Source organism: Triturus cristatus, chromosome 12, assembly GCF_964204655.1.
Source record: "Triturus cristatus chromosome 12, aTriCri1.1, whole genome shotgun sequence".
NCBI classification, from domain to species: domain Eukaryota; kingdom Metazoa; phylum Chordata; class Amphibia; order Caudata; family Salamandridae; genus Triturus; species Triturus cristatus.
In genome coordinates this window covers 154,783,613-154,798,135 of record NC_140595.1, presented here as the reverse complement: position 1 = coordinate 154,798,135, position 14,523 = coordinate 154,783,613, and the positions used below count along the sequence as shown (strand labels likewise).

The 14,523-nt window shown below is 49.7% G+C and overlaps 1 protein-coding gene across 2 annotated transcripts in view; it reads right to left on the bottom strand.

The window, feature by feature from the left end:
- The window catches only part of LOC146772950 (SLAM family member 9-like), a 282,152-nt gene that overhangs the window by 146,043 nt on the left and 121,586 nt on the right, over positions 1-14,523 (bottom strand). For both annotated transcript variants that reach the window (XM_085638140.1, XM_085638142.1), the window contains exon 3: positions 747-992. In XM_085638140.1, coding sequence (XP_085494266.1) covers positions 747-992 — 246 coding nt within the window. The remainder of the gene's footprint in view (positions 1-746; positions 993-14,523) is intronic.

Sequence of the window (14,523 nt, the reverse complement as noted above, 5' to 3'; positions counted from 1 at the left end):
GCTGACGGCAAAGGCGAGCTCGCTGACGGCAAGGGCGAGCAGGCAGGCAGGCACAGCAGCAGAAGGCAGGAGGCAGGAGGTACTGGGAGCGTTGGGGTGACCAGGCCGAGGCACAGATGTGAGGAAGTTTGAGGAGAATGAGTGCATAGGAAGACTTCTAACATGCAGACAAACACTGGGGCTTATTTACAAGCCCTTTGCGCCGCCGGTACATCACTTTTCCCATATTAAAAGTGACGCACCGGCGACGCAAGGTGCTTGTAAATAAGTCCCAGTGTGTCTAAAAAAAATCATTTTTGCTGAGTTACTAGTACTGCTACTGTTTCTGTAGTAAAGCCTGACCGGGATATTTATGTAAAGACATTTTTGCTCCACCTTGCGAATTACTTGAAAATAGTTTTGAAGTGAGGAATGCACAAAAGAGAGATTATTTTTGGTGAATACACACAATTACACGCGTCCTAAATTTGATAATGACCGAATGACATTGATTTCTAACCTGATTAGACATTCTCTTCCTGCAAGAGTAAGTAGTTTATTCCTTATAGGTTTACCTGGACTACACCTCTTCCATGAAGATGACGTTCTGCTCTGACGTTCTTCTTCTGGACGCTGTCTTATGAACTACCTAAACGTTCCCAACCCAAAACAAGCTTGCAAATGCAGAGTAAAACATGAGAATACACACAAAAAAGCACATTGAGTCACTTAACAGACTGCAATTGACATTTGAGGTGAGTATTTACCTTGAATAGTTTGTTCCCAGGGAATGACGCACTTTTCTGAGGCACTAGCTGGGTTTTGGACTCGACAGCAAACTTCCAGTTTGCTATCCTTTTCTGTCAAGTTGACTTTAAGGATGGGCTCCACACTTGTTTTCACGTTTCCTTTCCTCCACTCAAAGCTCACATTGTTTCCATCCTTTTCAGTGCAATTTAAAATGATGCTGCAGGGTCCATTGGCAGTGATGTTTACTTGCGCCGTAACCCGATCTAAGATAGAGGAGGACATTAATGCAACGTGACTTTCCAAGGCATATGTTAACCGTGTGTCTTCTCCAGCAAACATACATGTTCCAGGTTCAACAGAAGAACCGGTTTAATGCAGAAGGAAGTTACACCATCAAGACCCAGACAGCATGCAACCCTTCAGCAACTGCCAGCACTGGGTTCGAAAGTTCATGAAACACTCTCTAAAAATGGTACATGAAGAACCTGACCCTACATGAAATGATTCCACCTATGCACCATAAGAACCTGACCGCAAAGGGGTGCTGTCCAAAATCAACCGTATTTAGGGGCATATTATCAAGCACGGCGTTGACATTATCGCCGTTTTAGCGGCAGAAAACTACCGCTAAAGCAGCGATAATGGGCTTGATAATATGCACTAGAGAATTCCCATAGAAGCCCATGTTGACACCAGAACATGGGCTTCTATTGGAATTCTCTGCGGCATATTATCAAGCCTATTATCACCGCTTTAGTGGCTGTTTGCTGCTGCTAAAGAAGCGATAATTTTAACGCCCTTTCTTGATAATATGCCCCTTAGGTATCTATTTTATTTATTTAGCACTTTATATAGTACAATGCACACCACAGGCATCTCTTTTCTTGTGATTTCACTCAAATATATTGTCAGTGAAGGCATTGCCTGAAATGATCAGGCTATTTTGTATAAAGCACTTGAGTGAGGGAAACCCTCGAACACTTATGTGGGGTGGTTGAAGAACTCTACAGAAAAGGTCAAGGCATATGGTGATGACAACGGAGATATAGTTCACCATCTGATAAGAGAGATTTGGTTTTCCTTACCTGTAATAATTTTAATCACAAACCTTAAACTTTTAAATGAGTACTATGTTTATTCAAATTCAGAACTTAGAAAAAACAATCTCATGTTTAGGCAAAGAAATAGACACATTCAAAGATTCAAATATCAGGTGACTGAATTGATGCTAGGTATATGACTTATTTTTACATGTTTTGCAAACTCTATTTCGGGGGTCAGATCCGGCGCTAGATTAAATACCCAGAAACTAACCAGGTTTGACCTGTGGGCTTCCCTTAACTGGAAGCAACAAGCCTAGACAGGGAGTGAGTGCTCAATTACAGAAAAAATGCAGTGGACCGAGTCTAGGTTTGCGCTTTGACGGCTTGCTTCTGCGCTGCATGGTTACAGACCATCAATGAAAGATGGAGCCTTAGTTTTAAACTGTGGCTCTTTTTTTTGCTGGAAAGATGCTGAGGCTCAGTTTTAAAAGGTAGAAGGTATCGCCCCGCAAGCCAACTGCACCCATCTGTAGAATGACAGAGGGTAAGGGCAAAGGCTTTCTGTTATTTGCACAAGGCTATGGTGTTATGCAAATTAGTGAACAATCTGATAATACAGGTACACATTCTGAACTGTCACAATCCATATTACAAAAGGGACCTGAAGCATCAATGGCCTTGTGTTAGACCTGGCACCCTTTGGCGTGTTGCCGCAGCCTTTTTGCTTTCCGATTTCCCGGTTTTTAATCTGATTTTGCTAGTTTTATGTCTCTGCACACTTTCTCACTGCTGTTCAGTGTTAAAGTGCAAGTGCTCCTGTTGTAAATTGTGTTATGGATTGGTGTTTCCGTGATTTACATATTTTGTTTACTAGTAAGTCCCTAGCAAAGTACACTGAGAGTGCCAGGGCCTGTAAGTCAAATGCTGCTAGTGGGCCTGCAGCACTGATTGTGCCACCCACTCAAGCAGCCCTGAAAAGGGGTCTCGGATCTGCCACTGCAGTGTCTGCATGCAGTTTGTAACTGCCATGTCGACCTGGCAAGTGCACCCACTTGCCATGACCTAATCTTCCCTTTTCTTACATGGAAGTTGCCTCTAAGTAGGCCCAAGGTACCCCTGTGGGCAGGGCACTGTGTATGTTAAAGGCAGGACATGTACTGGTGTGTGTGACATGACCTGGTGGTGAATTACAATGTTTTTTTTTTCATTTTTCACCACTGCAAAGCTATCTGTCTCATAGGAAAGAATGGGAAGTTTACTTATAACGTCTTATAAGCATAACTTCCCATTGGGACAAGATAGGGAAATGGAGTTTAGTGCGCCTGGACTCAGAAAGTAAAAATGAATCTTTTGGTAAATATGATTTTTATTTTCTGTGTTTGAAAATACCACTTTTATAAAGTATGTATTATCTTGCTTAGCTTCCTGTGGGCCTCTGCTGGGTTTGTGGATTGACTGTCTGGCTGTGGAGTGACAGGGGCTGGAGATGTGAATTCTCTTCAGACAGCCACTGGGGGGTCGAGGTGTGTCCTGCCTTTCTTGGATAAGTCAGGACTGGGCTGAATTGACCTGGGCTGTATATAGAGTAGTGGGACAAGATTCCCTTGCACCTGAATGGGCCTGGTCTGCTTTACACAATGCTGTCTCCACCTCCTGTTGGGAAGCTGGTCCAGAGAGGACCAAACTGGTTTGGGCTAAGTACAGACACTCTCTACCTGAGAGAACAAAGGAATTTTGAGTATAAATATTGGGGCCTAGGCCCCAGGGCTTTAGAACTCGCTGAAATCAAGGAACCTGACAAGAAGAAGAGCTGGAAGAACTACCAGGAGGAGTACTGCCCGTTTGCTGTGTTGTTGCTTTGCTGGGTTGGCCTGTAGTTTCTGCTTCTGCCTTGGGCAGTGAAAGAACTGGATTGAGCTTCCTTTTACTTGTGCTGAGTATCTTTAAGAGCTTAAAACAGAGCTAGCGTCCTGTTCTGAACTCTCAGGGACCGCAAGCACTTCACCGACCTCTGGGTACCACTTCTAGAACTGCAGTCTCAGTCACCACAGAGGGGGGGAAAGCAACCGACTCCGTCACTGAGTCCATCACCGGCCCTGTGTCCTGAAGGCACTGAGAGGGCACCATCCGCATCTCTTACTGCAACCCTGGTCTCACAGATGACGACCGATGCCACCGCCAACGAGCCGCTGCTTGCACAATGACCTCTGGGCACCGCACTCCGCACTGCCTTGCTTCACTTCGCCATCCTGATCTCACTGACTCCATCACTGCACACTGACCGCAACATCCGTGACTGCATCGTGGCTTGGGGACACCGCCCGTAAGTCTCACAACGCACCGCCTCGTCCCACACTGCAGTCCGGACTGACAGACACCAGATCAACGCAACCGGCTCTGTAGCCTGCACCGTGATCTGTCAACACCGCAACGAGCGCTGCCTTCACTCCACACCGCAGCCCTGGTCTCACCAATACCACTGGGCGACCATCACCAAGCCACTGCCTGCACCGCGACTTGAAGACACTACACACTGCACCGCTTTAGTTCACATCACAACTGCGACGGTTGCCACGAACGGCCAGGACTCTGAAGTCGGCCGCAACACAAAAAGGTACTGTTTGCGAGTCAGCCAACACCCCAGACTGACGCAGTCAGGCGGAACTGTTGGATTCTTTTGTGTTGAGTATCACGGTAGCCCCGGAGGGAGCTACGTACTCCGAAGAACTGTGTTTTTTTAGATATTTCTGCAAAGTATATATTTTTAAGTACTGTATGTTGGACTCTTATCATTTTTTTTTTTTGTAAATATTTTTATTGATTTTTTAAAATATAAAGCAACATACATTGGCAGCAGGTTCAGCATATACCAACCCATCGAGAGTGTAGCTAGGTTTTCATGACAGTCTAGAAAAACAAGAGCTTCCCTTCTGCATCGTATGACAGTGTACATCTTGTTCTGCAGACGTGCGATAGATCGTCTAATCATTGTCACTCAACTCCGCGTCTGAAACATCACGAGGGGGCTCACATACATTTCCTCTATAGGCATTCCACCCACCCCACACCTGGGTCCATTTTTGGGGCAACCCCTATGAATATATACCGTTTTTTCAGTCACCATTGTGGAGTCCATATCCTGGGACCATCGAGCGAGGGTCGGCGCTTGCCTAGATCCCCAACCCTGGGCTATATTGCGTTTCGCCAACATGAGTCCCAGTGTTACCCAGAGTCGTGTCACTCTATTGAGATCTGTCTGCTCCCAAACGTTGAGGAGACACCTCCGCGGCTCCGGGAGCGTCGGAACCTTGGTCACCTGGGAGAGTATGCGCATTATTCCCTTCCAGTACAAAGTTATGGCCGGGCATTCCCAGAGGGTGTGCAAAAGGGTTCCTTCCATACCACACTGCCTGAGACATAGTGGGGAGTCCGCTCGGTGAAGTTTAAATAGGAGTGTACGGGTGTAGTATGTGCGGTGCAGGATTTTAAGTTGGATCAGCTGCAGTTTGGATGATATGCCCACTTCCCTAGGGGAGGAAAGCGCCGCCTGCCAGTCTGCCTCGGCAAAGTCTCCCAGCTCAGACTCCCATCTGCACTTAAGGGCTGCAAACGGTTCTGGCCGGTTGTTTATCATTTTGCGGTATGTCAAGGAGGTCGCCCTTTGTGTCAGGTGTTCCGTGAGGAGCCGATCTTCCAATGGTGACGACTCCGGAAACCGGGTCCCGGGCGGGACCGCCGCCTGTAGTGCGTGACGAATTTGCATGTACCTAAAGCGTTCGGTGTCGGCCAGGTCGAAATCTGCTTGCAGTTGGGCAAACGTAACCGGTTCTCCCTTTTTCCAAAGGTCACCGACCCTGGAGATGCCAATGAGGTCCCATTGATGGAACCCCTTGGTAGTGCGCAGCACCCCCAACTGTTTTGCCTCCCATAACGGTGTGGCCTGGGTTATTTTCCCGGCCCAGCCCAGCGCCCGCTGTGCCGAAAACCATATCTGGAGAGTGTGCGCCGTGGGACCCGAGGGGCAGCGGCCCCTCCTGTAGGTGTATAGCGCTCCCATGACCCCCCCGGCCCCCAGCAGCTGCCGGTCCATACGATACGCCGGGTCCTCCCCATGCACATGCAGCCACTGATTTATCACCGTAAGTTGCGATGCCCAATAGTACAGTCTTATGTCTGGGAGGGCTATACCTCCGTCGTACCACCCCCTGGTGAGCTTATGGAGTGCTATCCGTGGCGTCTTATCTTCCCACAATAGGCTGGTGACCTCCGCGTTGATGGCGGCGAAATACGTCGGCGGCACCGGGAAGGGTGTATTTTGAAGTAGGTACAAAAATCTAGGGAGAGCCATCATTTTGAAGAGTGCGGCTCTCCCGAGCAGAGTCAAGGGTAAGGAACGCCAGTGCTTGACGTCGCTACGAAACCTATGTAGGGGCTTCGTTAGGTTTTCAGCCACAAATCTGTCTCTATCAGTGGTCACATAGATCCCTAAGTATCTGAACCCGTCCTCCACCACCCGGATCTCACACCCCCTCGGGAGCCGAGGCGGTGATCCTCGGAGCATATATATAATCGACTTTTCCCAGTTTATCTCATAGCCGGACACCCTTCCGTACGACGCACAGATGTCCAAGAGACAGGCGATCGATTGTGCCGGTGAGGCCAGTTAGAGCAGGATGTCGTCAGCATAAAGGGAGATGCGGTCCTCCCATCCCATGGTCCACCTGAGCCCCCGGATCACCGGGTCCTGCCGCAACCAGGCCACCAGCGGCTCCAGGGCCAGCGCAAAAAGGAGTGGGGAAAGAGGGCAGCCCTGTCGCGTCCCCTGCCCCAACGGGAAGGGGTCTGAGATATGTCCGTTGACCACCACCTGTGCCAGTGGCTCGGTATACAAAAGCTGAATCCATGCGCACATCTTGAGGCCGAGTCCTACGTGGCGAAGAACGGCAAAGAGGAATGGCCACTCCACCCGGTCGAACGCCATCCGTGCGTCTAGTGAGAGGATGGCCGCGTCGTCCTCTATCGAGGAGCGGCGCGCAAGAATCCCGTGGAGCCTCCGTATATTCAGGGCGGTATTTCGATGAGGCATAAACCCGGATTGGTCCGGGGTATCAGGGTTGAAAGGAAGGGCTGCAGTCTTGTCGCCAGCACCTTTGCCAGGATTTTTGCCTCAGCATTTAGCAACGAGATTGGGCGATAGGAAGCGCATTCATGCGCAGGTTTGTGAGGCTTCGGGATCGCCACTATGGTAGCCATTCTCTGGTCTAGGGGCAGGGTCCCGGCCGATAGGCTGTCTTTGTACATGTCCAATAGGTGCGGGACTACGCGGGTAGCGTTCTTCTTATAGAACTCCACCAGGATTCCATTTGGCCCCATCGCCTTCCCAGCACGGAGAGCAAGTATTGCTAGTGTGAGCTCTTCCGCCGTCAGGTCCACCTCTAGGGCATCTACCTCCGACGGGGCCAGCCTTGGCATCGCGACGTCCCGGAGGAAGGCCTCGTTGTCTGCCACAGTGGACGAGGCCTCCGTTGTATAGACCCGTTTGTAGTGAGCCGCTAGCGCCTCCACAATTTGCCGTGGCTCCGACGTGAGGTCTCCCGAGTCTAGTCTGATCCGAGCCACCCAACGCGCCGCCCGCTCCCCCTTTTCAAGCCAGGCCAGCAGTTTACCTGCCTTGTCCCCCAGCTCATAAATTGTATGCCGTGCTGCCGTCTGTTTGGCTCGTGCGGCCTCCCAAAGATATGACTTGTATTCTTGCTGTGCCATGCGGACTCCATGCGTGGTGTCCTCATCTATATGCGCTGCATGGTTGGCCTCTTGCCTCTTTCACCCCTTGTTCAAGCCTGAGCACCTCCAGCCGTTGGGTTCTTTTGTGGTCCGTAACCATGGAGATTGCTTGTTCATGAAGGACCGTTTTGTACGCCTCCCACAGCGTCGTCGGGCCTACCCCGGAGTCCTTGTTTTCCGCGAAATACTGTTTGGTTGTCGTCTGAAGGGCTTTACAAACTTTAGGGATTTGGAGGTAACCTGGGTGAATTGGGAATACCCTGCGCCTATGTGGGGTGAAGATGGTAAATATGATTAGCACCGGAGAGTGGTCCGAAATGCCCCTGGGTAAGTGGGTAACGTTCGTCATTCCCCTCAACCCTGTAGGTGATGTGAAAATATAGTCTATGCGGGAAAGGGTGTTGTGAGCCCCTGAGTGGAATGTGTACTGCCTATCCTCTGGACAGTGCGCCCTCCAGGTGTCTACGAGGCCGAGTGCCTCCGTGAATTCACGTAGTTTGGGGGTGGTGCTACCGTGGCCTCTAAATGATGACCTGTCCAGTAGTGGGTCCATAGTTGCATTGAAGTCCCCGCCCATGATGAGCTCCCCTTGTGGTAACGTCAGCAGGAATTCACCCAGTGCCCGGAGCGTATCTTGGTGGAGTGCCGGTGGGATATATACTGTCACAAAGTTATACACTTTCCCTTCCCACTGGCAGGTCAGCGCCGCAAATCGACCATGCTCCTCCCTACGGGAGTCAACCATAATCAGAGGGAAGCGCTTGTTTACTAATATGCCCACCCCTCGGGACCCAGACGTGAACTCAGAATGTATCGCCATCTTGAATCCCCATCTGTCCAGTGCTTTCGTGGTCGTGCCTACTAGATGTGTTTCCTGTAAGAGTGCCACCGCCGGCCCCCTGCGCTTGAGATATTGTAGGACCAGCCCTCGTTTAATATTATCTCCCAGTCCGTTCACATTCCACGACAGAACATGGAGTGAGGGACTGTGGTGTTGCGCTTGTCCCTCCGTGGAGCTAGCGGTGACCTCCTGGGTGTTGCTATGTGAGTCATGTAGTGTGGTAAAGAGTGTTCGCTGCCGCGCATCCCTCCCTGGATCTCCAACAGGCCTAGCTTGCAGAGTTTGCCAATGTGTAGTTGCTAAACCCAGAACTAAATACAAACCAACTTTCCCAAAGTGCCCCTGTCCCCCCTCCCTCCTCCCTGCCTCCCGGCCCAGCAGATTTAAAACTACCCGCCACCCCAACTTAGCAGAGTGCTTGAGTCCCATAACTTGCTACTTGCGTGTGGGGGAGGGGCTGCTCACTGTCCCTCGTCCGATCCCTGCACCATGTGCTTGTCCTTTCCAGAAACCGGTTATCAGAAGACTTCACAGTTCAAAGGTCAAAGACCGCAGCGCCCCTGCATAGTCCGAGTCTCCTGTGATCGCCCGGGCCCAACCGGCCCCGACACTCCCCCGCCGCCGAAGTCCGTCCACTCCACTGCGGCCTCAGCTCCGCAGCGTGCTGTCATCCTCCCTAGGCCCAGCTTCTTCCATGGTTTCAGGGGAGGCCGAGTGGCTTCGGGGGGCGCGTCCCGCTCGGCCCGATGTTTTCGCCGGGCGCCATCCCTCCAGCCACTCCGTGGCCTCCGTCGGCGTGGCAAAGAACCATGTGCGCCCCTCGGCTTCTACCCGTAGTTTCGCCGGGTGAAGCATCGCATAGTTAAGTTCTCGGGCGCGCCGCTCCGCCTTGACCGCGAGGAAGTCTCGGCGTTGCCGCATCACTGTCGCGGTGTAGTCCGGATGGAGGGTTACATTGCAGTTGTCCACCCTCAGCGGGGGGGCGGTACGCGCCGCCTGGAGGATAGCGTCCCTATCTCGGAAGTTGAAAATGCGGGCCAGGATCGGGCGCGGGGGGGCCCCAGGTCTAGGCCTTCCCCCGGGCACCCGGTGCGCCCTCTCGACTGAGAAAAATTTTGAGAGTCCACGTGGCTGCAGCTGTTCCGTGATAAGTATTTCGACGAAGAGGTCTAATGCCGGTCCCCGTTCGCTCTCCGGCACACCTACGACGCGCACGTTATTCCGTCTGGACCTGCCTTCCTGGTCATCAAGCTTGACCAGCAGCTGTTTTTGTACCAGTTCCAGCGACTGTATCCGCTTCTTACACTCGGCCGCGTCTTCGGTGAGGGTCGCCGTAGTCGATTCTACCTCGGACAGTCTCGTATTGATTTTGGCGACATCAGCTCTCAGCAGCGTTACGTCCGTAGAAATGGAGCCTATAGAGGCCTGCATCTGGGTCTGTTTGGCCATAACATCCGCCAGGGTGATTTCTTTGGTCTTTTCAGGGGGGGGGGGGAGGCAGTCTGATCCTTCTGAAAGGCGTATTTCTCGAGCCTGGCCTGTGCTCCCCCACGATGGCCCTTTCCCCCCATAATGGCCTGCGCTGGTGGACCCTGTGCCTCTTGGGCCGTGTCGACAGGAGAGCCCGGGAAGGGGCCGGGCGATCAGCAGGGGTCGGGCGGGTATCACAGCCCGCCGCGGAGATACCAAGGTACTGCTTGTCTGCTGCCACGGGGTCTCGTCTATGCTCCCCTCCAGTCCTGGTACTGTGCAGGCCTCTAACCACTGGCTCCTTACCGGGTGAGTTGCTGCACACCACGCACCGCCGGCGCTTTCAGCGCTGATCCTCCGACCGTGCACGCGTCGACTGCCGCATGGCCACTCCGGACTCTGGGAGATGCCGAGGACTCCGCCCCGGGGGTTCCGCTAGGGAAGCGGTCCTTTCTGCCTGCCGTCGGCGGCTCCCCGCGTTTCAGACTGCCTCCATTGATGCTGTGTGCCAATGTCTCCTTTACGTTGCCAACACTGCGCCACGCCGACGTCTTTTCCCTCCGATGGCAGACTGTAGTCGGCGACGGGGGAGGCCTGGCCCCAGGGCCCCGCGACTCGCTGGTGTGACAGCCCCGGGTGCTCCGTGCAGTGGCTCGCGACCACCGACGTCGCGGGCTTCCGGTTTCGTCCTCTCAGCCTTCCCGCGATCAGGTGGCCGCAACTCGAGGCCCCGGCGTCTTCCCTGTGTGTAGGCCCTGCTGCCGCCCCAAGTCTGCCTCTTGGCCGGACGCACCGCTCCCAGCGCCTCCGCCGCTCGCCTTGGGCCCCGGGCAGTCAGGGGGCGCTGTCGTTCAGTTTTTGCCGGTTTTCGGCCAGGATCAATGCCGGATAGTTGCGGGATCGGGCGCTGGGCTCCGGAACCGCACTAGGTTGCGGCCATCTTCCTCGGCTGCAAGCCACGTCCCCCGACTATTATCATTTTGGTCTTCTTTTGAGATATATAAAAATATTGGATATTTTTCTAAACTGGTGTGGTGTCCTTTTGTAGTGTTTTCACTATGTTACTGTTGGTTATGTGCAAATGCTTTACAAACTGCCTCCGAGAGAAGCCTGACTGCTCGTGCCAAGCTACCAAGGGGGTGAGCAGGGGTTATTTTAGGAGTGTAACTCCCTTATCCTGACTAGCAAAAAGGGTCCGTACATGGACAAAGGTACCTATCTCTGCCAACTAGAGACCTCCATTGCTAACACCCTTAATGCATTTTCTGGGTTTCTCTTCAGAACATGGAACAAGAGAGGTTTTCTCTAAACCCCAAGGCACCAAGGACTTAGACAATGCACCAACATGAGACAGAGAGCCTGATGGACTCAACCTCTCCAAATCAAAGAGCATTACATGGATGAGGTCCATATTTGGTAGCGATTAGGGGTGGGCGGAATTTGCGAAATTCACTTTCGCAAACTATCATGAAAATGTTAAAAATCTCCGTAAACACGCGGAAATATCACGAAGACGCGGACGTTTTTTTCCCGCCCGTTCGCGGTATTTTCTGCATGATCGCGGCTCGCCAACTTACCCATGCGGTTGCTCATGGGCGTGAGATCTCAATCATCTCATACTCTCGCGGTACATGATCGTGAGAAGAAAGACGTGATCGTGTGACGAATTACGTGATCGCGCGACAAATGACGTTAATGCGGGCACGAACTGTCGCAAGACAGCGCAAATGGCTACCAACAATCCAACATCTCGTGGAGAACGCGACTGGATCGGGAAAACTTGTCGGTGAACGCGGGGATTCAGGCAAGGCGATCGCGCGCACGCGAGAATGTATTTTTTTACAGCGCGAGCAAGAAAAAAGTTCCGGTAAGATGCGGACTGCGGAAATTTTGACATTTTCGCGCTCTCCGTGGAACGCGAAAATTTCAAATTCTCGCAATTTCCGCGAGCAGAACGGAATTTTAGCCCAGGCCTAGTAGCGATCAGTTCTCTGAAACTACACAGGAATAATTTGTGGAATTCCAACTTTCTCTCTTCATCAATAGGGTCTCAGGAACTCTAGAAAGCAAGGATTATATATTACTAATCTTCTAAATCATATCCTAGTACACACAATATGAAGTGTAGTTATTACTAAATTAACATAATAGAAGCAATGATATTTGTCAGCATGCAGAACAATAGAAAATGTTGTAACATTATGGCAGTATTGAAGGCTTTCTCTGCTTCGTACAACCCTTCTATTCCTTAGCTGACTGAGCCAAATCTAGAGACCTACTCAAGTTTCCTAGATGCTTCACACTCACCTACCTTTCTGAACAATAGAAGCAGTGTACAATAAGGAGACCGCAGCTGCTGTTCTTGTCTTCGTGTTCCAGTGGCTATATGCTTGAGTACAGCAGATAAGCTGAGTTGCATGGAGCACTCAATGTGCCTTCTCTGTAGCCTTTAGCAACAAATGGTGTTAACAGCTACCGGATGACCCTCAGTCCTGAATCCCTAGAGGAAAATTCCCCTCTATCTAAATATGCTTTGTTCCAGTTTATATACTCTGTCTGCATATTGCTGAACTTCTTCAGGATTAACAATTAATAATGAAGCCTATCTAAAATTCACCTAATTATATTCTATGAAGCTTTACTTTTGTTGAAAAACAATAATTTAGAAATCAAAATATTAATTTCCATGAATCCTTGTTTATTATTTGACAAGTAGAAAAACGATTCAGGCCAGAATAAAATATAATATGAATATAATCGAGCAAGCTGAATTCTCACAGTGCGTTGCAATTAAACTTTAACAACATTTGCATCTGTGTGCTTTCATGTAAAACATACATCTAAATAAATGAAAAAATAAATTTCAAAGCAGAATACCTAAAAATAGCAAAATACATGACAACTATAACAACTTCAGTAATACCAAAGTGCCCCATTGGTGGGTGTAGGGGCGGGGTGTAATGCATGTTGTGATCCTGAGCACTATATATGCCATGGCTCCTAAGGTTGTTTCCAATTGCTATGGATCCTTACTCAGAAAAATAATATAATTATTATGCCACCAGAATTGGTCACAGCAGGCTGTGATAGTTTCCCAATTGCAGTGATTCCTAAGATACTTGGATCCCATTGATGCTCGGCCTTCACTGATGACAGGTGGCCTGGAGAATATCATTATGTGGATTTATTGTTACTTCTAGTTACTCTTCAGCAGAGTGTGCAGTACTGATACAAACTGATTCTCTTGAAAAGGGTGTTTCGAGGCTATCTGGATTGTAGTTCACTGTGGACATATAACACAGTTAACCTGGACTTAGCTCCTAAATAGGAAAGACTGTATTAAACTGCTTATACTACAATTTCAGGTGTTCTTTTACAGTCTGTATCTTGATCGGCAAGGAGTTCCATGTTTTCCCTGCCTGTACCAATATAGTGGATCCACCAAAGGTCTTTTTCATATAGAATATAAAGTATTGATTGATTGATTATAAAATATATACCGTGAAATGAGGGAATAAAAGTAGATATTGTGAGATAACAAAATATTTATCAACCAGGGCCTTTCCACACAGACAAATCATGTAAATCTTTCTCAAGTCATAATCAAAAATTAAATTAATCCAGATATAGACACAATTATACGCCTGTTCGAACTAACCTTTTAGAAGAAATAGCATTGTAAAAAATGTAAGGCACATCCTTAAGTTTATGAAATAATTTGACCCAAATGCAGACATTTCTACAGCAGTATGTGTTAATTGCCAGTCATTCTGTGTTTCTGAGGGCGTTCACCTGGTTTGCAAGGGGGCACCTGTGCTTTAGGCCCTGGGGTCAGTGGTCATCTAGGGAACCTATCAAACCCAGACATTTTGAAGCTAGACACCCGGGGAGACTAGAGAGCTGTGGTTTGTGTGGATCCTCCAATATTTGTTTACCAAGAATTCCCTGCAAAGATGTAACATTGAATAAAAATAAAAAAATCTGTGTATTTCTGTGGTGAATACTACATGAAAGTGCAGGAATCCACAAAATTCCTACCACCCAGCGTTCTCCCACTTGTCCCGATACAAATACTACCTCACTCGTGTGTCTGGGCCTAGTGCCCGCATCAGGAATGGATCATACCAGGGTCAACTGTAGTCCTCAATCAAGGACTACTATTGACCATCTTGTGATCCATTACTGTCATGGGCACAATTCCCAGGCACACACGTGGGGTAGCGTTTTCATCAGGACAACTGGGGAACGCTGGGTGGTGGGAAGTTTGTGGATCCCTGCACATTCCTGTAGTTTACGTCACGGAAATGCATGGAAAATTTCTGTTTGTATTCAACATTTCACCTTTGCAGGGTATTATGGGTAAGAAAAAGTTGGGGGATCCACACAAGTGACAACTCCCTGAACCCACCGGATGTCTACTTTCCGGAAATGTCTGTGTTTGATAGGTTTCCCTGACCCGGATGTGTTTGATAGAGCAGGGAGGCCATCTGTACTGTACTTGATTTTAATGTATATGCGCCGGCATTAATTTGAAATATCAAGAAATTAAAAAAAGTATCGCCAATGTTGAAAAAGTCGATACTCTTAGCAAAGCTGGAAGTGACAGTGCGTTTTTATTCCAAAAGGGCGCATCTCCTCAACAGCCTAGAATTTTAT